The 8,918-nt window shown below is 49.5% G+C and overlaps 1 protein-coding gene across 3 annotated transcripts in view; it reads right to left on the reverse strand.

Moving 5' to 3' along the window:
- BCL2 (BCL2 apoptosis regulator) overlaps nucleotides 1–2,111 on the reverse strand; it is a 97,014-nt gene extending 94,903 nt beyond the window's left edge. Inside the window, exons 1-2 of one of the 3 annotated variants that reach the window (XM_075744904.1) lie at nucleotides 1,950–2,102; nucleotides 65–1,620 (exon numbers count right to left, since the gene is read on the reverse strand). In XM_075744904.1, coding sequence (XP_075601019.1) covers nucleotides 65–658 — 594 coding nt within the window. In that variant the 5' untranslated portion in view covers nucleotides 659–1,620; nucleotides 1,950–2,102. Of the gene's footprint in view, nucleotides 1–64 lie in introns of all 3 variants that reach the window. The other 2 variants (XM_075744903.1, XM_075744905.1) reach the window with 2 other exon arrangements.
- Nucleotides 2,112–8,918: the final 6,807 nt, after the last annotated feature.

Consider the following 8,918-nt stretch of genomic DNA (forward strand, 5'->3'; position numbering starts at 1 on the left):
ACCCTGGAGCCTCACCGGCCCCAGGCCAAAACCGGGAGAGGGAACGAGCAATCGGGGGACGTACCCAGCCTCCGTTGTCCTGGATCCAGTTGTGCAGGTGCCGGTTCAGGTACTCGGTCATCCAGGTGGCGATGCTGTCCACGAGGGGAGACATCTCCCGGTTGACGCTCTCCACGCACATCACACCGCCGAACTCGAAGAAGGCCACGATCCTGCCCCAGTTAACCCCATCTCGGAAGAGCTCCTCCACCACCGCCACGAAGCGGCCCCTGGCAGTGAAGGGCGTCAGGTGTAGCTGGCCGGACATTTGGGCAAAGTCCCTCTGGTAGCGGCGGGAGAACTCGTCCCCTGCCTGGCGCAGGGCAAGGTGGACGACTTGGGGCACGGGGTGCAGCCCCTCGGCCGGGGGTGCGTGGCTAGCAGCAGCCGAGCCGGGGGGCTCGGGGTGCAGAGACACCAGCCCAGTGTGATCAGAGGAAGTCCCAGCAGCAGCAGCAGCAGCAGCAACCGCAGCAGCAGCAGGAGGAGAGAGCCCCGGAGGCAGGGGTGCCCTGTCCTCACCGGCAGCCCAGTCGTATCCCCTCTGCGAGAGTTTATAGTGGATGTACTTCAGCACTATCTCCCGGTTATCGTAGCCTCTTCTCCCCGGATGAGCCATAATTCCCAGGAGGAAGCAGCAAGAGGAAGGGAGAGAGGAAGAAGAGGAGCAGGATGAACCCAAAAAAGTAAAGCAGCCAATAATAATAAAATTAATAACACCAAAAATTATAATCCAGTTACTGTATCGGGCACGGTTTCATTCATGATGGTGTGGGGGAGTTCTCAGGGTCTCGGAGGTACTTTTGTCTTCTCAGTGTTTCCTCCTCGGTTTGAGATGCACGGTATAAATAGGGATTAAAATGCTGTAAATACTTTACTTCCAGGTGCACATTTATTACTTATTATAAATTTACTTTAGGACCATTTCCTCCTCGGTGTTGAAATACATCTTAAAAAATATTATACCGATTCAAAATCAGGTGCATTTTCCCCTAGGTGCTGAACTACCACGGACACGAAGGAGCGGACGAACACACACCGTAAAAACTGCAATTCAATACGATTTGCTAAACAGCCTTGGATGAACGTTAATCCAACGCACTTTAAGCTAGAAACCTCAACACTGCTTTTTTTTTGTTAAGTTACACAAACTAAATTTCCTCTGTAAAGTACTTACTTGGACTATAAATATGTTCCGTCAAGTTTCCTCTAAAAAAAAAAATAGCAACAACAAAACCCAAACATCACAAGTCTTCAGAAACATTAAGTTCTGGCCGCTTTGATGCTTCGAGTCACCAAGGGGATGGGAAAGGGACAAAAAAAAATATCTCTACGATTTCAAATGTTTTTTCCCAGACTCCTGTTTAACAGACATCTCCAAAGATGTGTCAAAGCTCAGAAAATCTCGCCTTGCAGCCCGGGAAGGCGAACAACCCCAAAGAGACGGAAAATCCTGGAGACCAGATGAACCACATTTGAATCCAAGCTCTTGCAGAAGTGCTCCGTTTTTCCCTCCAGTGCAACGTACAGACATATGCATTTACGTAGTTTCATTCAGACACCGATCGCAGGAGCCCGGTGCTTCCACACACACGCACGCACACACAAAAAAAAAATAAAAATAAAAAAACCCAAAACTGTATTTAGGTAATTAATTCTTTTTCACAAGAAAGAGCGTAAAAAACCCCATAAAAAACAAAAAGAAAAAGAAAGAAGGAAAATTGCTTTTGACTGTGGCTCCGGGGAGAAATGCCATTTCCCGAGCAGCTTTGTATCAGAGGAGGAAGAGCCCCTGGCGCTGCCGAGGAGGGGCGCGGACGGGGCGTGTGTGCGGTGTGACTGGTGCCGATGGGGACCGCGGCCGCGGCGCCGCTGCCCGCCCGCCCGCCCGCCCGCGCAGCCCCGCGCACCCCGCCGGCTCCGGGCGGCTCCTCCGGGCGCTCCGCGCTGCTGCTGCCGGCGGCGGCGGCGGCTCCGGGCGGCGGCGGCGGCTCCGAGCGGCGGCGGCGGCGGCGGGAGCGGGCGGGGAGCTCTCCCGGCGGCGGCAGCGGCGGCGGAGGGGAGCGGAGCGGAGCGGCGCGGCGGGGGCGGGGAGAGGCGGGGAGGAGCGGAGCCCGAGGGGGAGGCTCCGGCCCCGGCCCCGCGCGGCGCAGCCGGGCGCGGTGGTTTCCTAGAGCTCCGCCTCACGCTTCATTCAAGAAAAGGGGGAAATGGGGAGGGGGGGGGTGCTGGGGAAAAAAAAAAAGAAAAAAAAAAAAAAAAGGCGGCGGGGGGAGGCGAGCAGCCCCGCGGAGCCCGGGCCCGCCCTCCATCGCGGCGCGGGCCTGGGGCCGGCTGCGGGGCGGCGGCAGCGGGGCGGAGTGGAGCGGAGCGGAGGGGCGGCACTCGGGCCGCGGGTGGTGCTGGCGGACCGCGCCGCCGCCCCCGCCGGCGCGGAGGAAGCGGGCGGGCGGGCGGGCAGGCAGCGCGGAGGGTGGCTGCGGGCTGCCGGCCCTCCGCGGGGGAGCGCGCCCCGCTCCGCGCCTGGGCCTGCACCGGGAGGGATGGGGCTGTTGCAGCTGCGCGGATTTATTTCAAAAATTAAAAAAAAAAAAAAAAAAAATAAGGAGAGGAGGGAAAAAAAAAAATCAATCGCCTTTTTAAAAAGAAAAGTGGTGCCAGAGGTTCCAGGAGGGTGGGTTGGGGCGCTCTGCCCTGGCAGCAGCCCGTGCGGGGCCGGGGACAGGCCGGGCCCCGCGGGCCCCTCTGCGGGTGGCCCTCCCAGCGCTGCGGGGTCCTGCACACCTGCTCCGCACACGCCGCCCGGTCGGTTTTCAGGCGTGCCCGTGGTACAGGCGGGGGGCTGGATTTTAGGGCTTTTTGCAAAAACGGGACTCTGACTTGTCCCTCCACCTGGCCTGAAATTTTTTTTAGGTTGAAGAGGGGAGGAACTGAAGTGCTTGGAGATTAATCTGGGGCTTGACCAAAGAAGCAGAATTAACCTTCGAAGTAGGTTAAACCCACAGCGCTGGGAAATAGCGATAGCTCAGCACCCCATGCTACCCCGACAAACGACAGCAGGGCAGGGGTGAGCGGTGCTGGGACAGCCCCAGCTGAAACAGGGAGCCATCCCAGGGTACAGCCCCGTGAAACGGGAGCAAGAGATACTCGGCACCTTTCTCTGCTTAATATGAGGGGGGGGGGGAAACAGGAGTTTGATAAATTCTGCCAATTTTTGTTGATATGAGGGGTGGTATGGCATGATAATCTCATCTATGACGTACCCCGAACCTAAAAGGAAGACAAGGCATGCATTAAGCTGTGAACGTGAGTTCTTTTTGACAGGGGACATCGGGATTGAATGCACGCAGCCCTCCACGTCTCCATTCTCAGGGTCACGTTTCCTTCACGCACTGACCCATCACGCGTGGCTCGCAGGCTGCCAGCTCCCCCGTTGAGGAAGAGGCACGGGAGTGGGGAGAGGGGGACAGCTTTTGGTCCCTCCGGACAAAGGGGAGGTACTGGCATCCAAACGGGGAGCATTCCCCATGCGCTAAGGGAGCTCGCCAGTGCCCTGGGTGATCCAGGGATTTGTTTCAAGGCCGCATCGAGAAAATTTGTCTCTAATGGGTACAAACCAGCGCCTTTCCCGGTACCCGAAGAGGTATTCGGGATATCTAATCGCTTTGGCATCTCTTATTTAGAGGGGGGCACGAGAAGGCGCTCGGCACCATACCCAGCGACAACATCTTCCACCTCCCTGCCAGCTCTCCTCTCCTCTCCTCTCCCCTCCCCTCCCCTCCCCTCCCCTCCCCGTCGGGGGGCCGAGCACACGCCGATCCCGAACGGACCTGAGGCTCCGGGGGCGGCAGCGCCGTTCCCCGCCGGCAGCGCCTCCCCGGCGGGCGGCTGTTGCCACCCAGCGGCCGCTGCTCGCCCCGGCCGCGGCAGCCGGGACCCCGCCGTCCCGTCCCGTCCCGTCCCTGCAGGCCGGCAGGAGCGAAGGGCTCACCCACCTCATGCGCGCCCCGGGAATTAGGGGAGTAACGCGGTGCCCCCCCCGTATTCAGCAGGTGAAATGAGGTCAAAATCAGAGGGACGATGCTCTACACAGCCATGGGCTCAGGGCTGTACCCCAGCAGCGCATGAAACTTACGGCATGGCTACATGCTGGAGCGCAAACACGCCTCATCTCTGCCTGTAGAAAAGCCTTCAGAAAGTAAGGCGTTTGTGATGAGCTGAGGGATCGCTTCTGGTGGCAGAAACGTAGACAAGAGATCTGTCAACCAAGTAAAATCACCACACCTCCATATTCTTGCAACCAAAAGAGAAAGGAAAAAAAAAAAAGGTCCCCTCTGAATACAGAAAGTAATCTGACTTTTCCATGTAACATGCTGTGGTTTAAATGGAACAAGTGATACAGAAAACCAGAAGAGCCATAACCAGCCAGTCTGCTGATTCAGTCTGTCACTGTGCTAGTTACTAAATCTAATATACTTGGTCCCACAACATACATCAGACACAGATGTTAAGTAACACAGAAAAACTGGGTAAGCTGCACAACAATGTCATAGCAGGGTTGGTTTTAAAGCCCATAGGATAAATCAGTGTGGGACTGAGGCGGAAAACAGAGATGCATATAAATTTGGTGGGCTTTTGTAAGGAGAAATTGAAAATATCACCGGATTTGCTTAGCATATTTAAATGTATTTTGTATGCAGAAATGGAAGTAAGACCAACTAAACAGAGTCTACTGAGAGCATATAATCAGTGAACTAAAATAATTTCAGAATTCATAACTGATTTCTGATAGAAACAAGTACAGCAAAATTTCATGAGATACTCTGGAATGGATTTAGTAATGAAACTTCTTGCCCACCAGCTCTACATTCCGCACTTGGCTATAGGAATGATAGATCCCAGCCTTTTTAAAAGTTTAATAGGAAAAGAGCAGTCATGGTTCACAAGAAAGCTTGCTAATACCAAACACAGCTGAGACTGCACCAAAAAAATAAAAAACTCAAGAGAAAAATCCTAGGAACTCTTTGCTTTGAGCAAGAGTATTAGGGATGAGTCATGGGAAACAAAAACTGTGCCTTGAAGAATGATAAATTTGGACTCTGTAAAAAAGCAAAAAAAAAAAATGATGTGCATTTAAACAGTCTTTCTTGTTCTTAGCTTGATGTGTTAAATGCATTGCATCTGACCTGCATTTATGGCTGTAATTGAAGGGAGCGGCATCTTAAAACCAATTATAATGCTACCTGAGTGGGTGATGAGCATCTATTAAAGTGTCACAAGTTTGCATCACAGTACTGCTTTTTACCTTGCTTGTTTGTTTGAGCTCAGCGGGATAAAACAGCAGTTAAAAAGATATCCAGAATAAAGGCAGTATGTTTTTTGGGGGTAGATGGAAGAAACTGGCAAGAGAGGCTCAGGATTTCTCAAGAAACATGGAATGAACACGTGAAGTCACCTAAGAAATCATTACAGTGCTTTTAGGTATCAGAATAACACGCTGACAGCTAAAGATCTGATCCTGCAAAGCCTTCCGCACACATGTTAACCTTGATGCGAGGTGGCCCACCAAAGTTTATCAGACTAATGAGAAAAATTAGCTGTATCAAGGATTGGAACTCAATTAGGAATGCAAACAGAAGCTCATGTGAGGAAAAAGCTCCCTTGGCAATTAGAGACAGGAGCGTCGACAACAGGTATCAGTCAGGTCTGGCAGTGTAAAGGACAGATTATTTTCGTGAGACAGCTTTCTTATCCGTGCTTGGGCAACTGACTAACTGGGCAGGATCCTGCAGACCCTGCTGTTTGATGGCTTCCCAGATGCCTGAAGTACAGTGGATGCATTATTAACAAAAGCTCTAGAAAAGTTCATAATGCCTGGCAATGCCAAACTTCCTGACAATCTGAAAGCTGACACCTTTTCCCTGTACCTTATTTATTAACATCAACAGGATTTCAACAGCAACCCTCGTTCCTGGTGACCTGCCCACCCCTTTTATTCCCTTGGCTCATGAGTAGGCAAGTCACAGAGAAGCAAGCGATTGTTTAAAGCCCTGCCTGAGCAGGCATGAAACAAGCGGGGTGTATGTTTGCACCATGTGACGGCACTCAAAGTGAGCAAGGACATCGCCACATTTTTTGCTGTAAACCTGCAGTGATTTTTCTATCCTAGAACAAATCAAAACAAACCAAACCCCGAAACCTAAATCTGAGTAACCAAAACTAGTATTTAGAGGTATATACAGGTAAATACAATTACAACAACCAAAGAAGTCCTTCGTCTTACAATGTACTAGCACAGCTTAAATACTGGGTTTATTGAAAGAGTCCGCTAAGATTGTGCCCGCAGGTGGGGAATTTGCACATATGAAAATTAGCAGCCAATGGCACTAGAGATGCTTGGTGGTGCTGATGGCCAGTGAAGCATATCGTATAAAATGCTTTAAGAAACAGTTTTCTGCACGCGAGTATAGGGAAAAGTAGCACCCATGAAGCCTGGATGTATATTTGCCTCATTTTTAACCTGCTGGTGTTGCAAATGCTACAGGTGGGGAGTGGATCCTTTTTGGCTGGAAGCGCTTACAGAGCAGAGAATGCTACTGTAAAACGCTTAAAGCACGCTCAGCCTGCAATTATAGTTTATTTCATGGGACTTAATTGTGCTCATCAGGAAAGGCAGCTGGATGAGATACTCAGATAATATCCTTAGGGTCCAACATCACAAACAGCTCCTGACTTTCAGACCCCTTTTACCATACTTATCCCTCAACCATCTTCACTTCTTGTTTAGAGAGGCCCCACAGTTTGGCTTGGAAGGAGGCAAAACAACTGCATCCAGCTCTGGAAATCCTTCTCTTTGACATCTTTCCTTTGCTACCTGGCAATAGGGTCTTGTCTTTATGGTACCCGAGGTGTCTTGCCACCTTTCACAAGCTACCAACCTATTTTCTTGTGATTTGGGCAATGCCACCTAGCCCTTTCTTTCTTCTTTGTGCTATGGAAAAAAGGAATCGGAGACCAGCTTCCCAGCTGAAACAGCAGCAGAGCGAAGGAGACAGTTACAGCATGGAGGAGTAGGAAATGGGAAGAGTCTGCGGGACAAATAGGAACATCCCTGTCTGATCCATAAACTTTTATTGCAACTGTTAAAATTTCTCCCATGTAAAGAGGGGGAAAGCATATTTTTTTTGAGTAAATGCTTTGAAATGAAGACCAACACACCTCATTTTAACTACTTCCTTTGAGGCACCTGTTAGCCTTTGAAAAGGATATTCCCCTCAGTTGCAAGTTACCTACAGCATTTAAAACTTGGTTTTAGACTTTTTACATAATTTATACAGCTGGTATCTTTCCAGATTTAACACCTTATTTTGGCCAAGGGAGCTGATTCTCAGTGCTTGGTGGCACGATTTAGTGTTAGTCATGTATGTTTGGCTTTCACTCCTGTTTATTTACATCGCTCTAGCAGCGCTACTACAGAATGAACTTCATAGTTAGAACTCAAAAGGTTTAAAATTAACACGGGGATTCCCCTCCAAGCTGAAAACAAACTTGTTTTCAACTCAGAACAATAAAATTTCAGACTGGCTTAGTGGTATTCAACCACAGAGGAGGTTTGAGGATATATTCCTTCATCAAGGTTTCCCCGCACAGCAAACCTTCCCAATTAGCTTTATGAAATGCTTCCCCCCCCGCCTGCCCCCCCCCGCCCCAATCAAATTAGATATGCATCTTTGGGGTTTAAAAAAAAAAAAAAATTGCTCTTTCCACTTCCTTCAGTACAACTGTCTGTCCAAAAGCTTAACAGTATTATTTCCCCCCACCGCAGACCACCACCAACAGAAAATTAGCACGGTTGTCTTTTTCACCAGTTCAGTGCATCTAGCTTGACAGAAAGGAGAGGAAGAGGATGGGAGGTGAGGCAGGACAGACACCTCATTTAAAGGTCTCCGGCTCTCCCGAGAGTCTCCCCTCAGTGAGAGAGGAAAGGAAATGACTTCATGAGGTTTTACTACCAGCTTTGACAGACAAACATGCACTTACCCGTCCCTGTGCTTGGTACTGCCTGGGCAGGAAAATAAAATAAAATGGAGCTACCAGATAATTTAGCCTTGTAGCTGAAATCCAATTATTGAAAGGAATGAAGAGAAGTCTACTTTGGCCTGCTACTTTTATTGAAAAGTCAGCAGCTCCAGTTGCAACATGGCCTTCTTCCATTTCAAAACTTTTAATTCTCCAATATTCTAAGATAAACAGCAGCCCCCCAGCCTTAAAACACATTGTAGATAGCATACACTTTCCTAAATCCATCTTTGATTTTGGCTGATAATTTAATGTCTTTCTAAAAGATATAACTTCTGTGACTTTGGATTTACTTTGGGAATAACTATCTCAGGGCTATTTCTCCCCTACTGTCACCTTGGAGCGAGCTATCCTGTCAAGCCCTCCTACCTCCTGGAACATAATACACTAATTTTCTACAGAGCTGCCTGCTCAGTGGTGGTACAGAAAGACAGTTATTGTAATTACTATTTCTATTGTTTTCCTCTAGGAAGAATGAGCATCGCTTGGCTCGTCAGCATTCACAACCACTTCCAGAGAGCACAAGCACTGGTTATGCTGGCAGCACTGCCTGCAACAAAGGCAGATTTGGTCAATTTAATCCCACTTTCACTATGGTTTGATGACGCTGGGTCTGCCAACAATATTCAGTTGAATTCTTTACATCTTTCATCTGCTGTACACCTCTGCCCTAAGCTGCTAAAATAGAGAAATATATTGCCCCCTCTGCTGTCTTACAAAATCAAGAGGATCCTGCTGAACTAATCCCAGATTTTAAAAAAAAAAAAAAAAAAAAAAAAGAGGAACACCAAACCCTGCAA

This window comes from Balearica regulorum, chromosome 2 (genome assembly GCF_011004875.1).
Source record: "Balearica regulorum gibbericeps isolate bBalReg1 chromosome 2, bBalReg1.pri, whole genome shotgun sequence".
Taxonomy (NCBI): Eukaryota; Metazoa; Chordata; class Aves; order Gruiformes; family Gruidae; genus Balearica; species Balearica regulorum.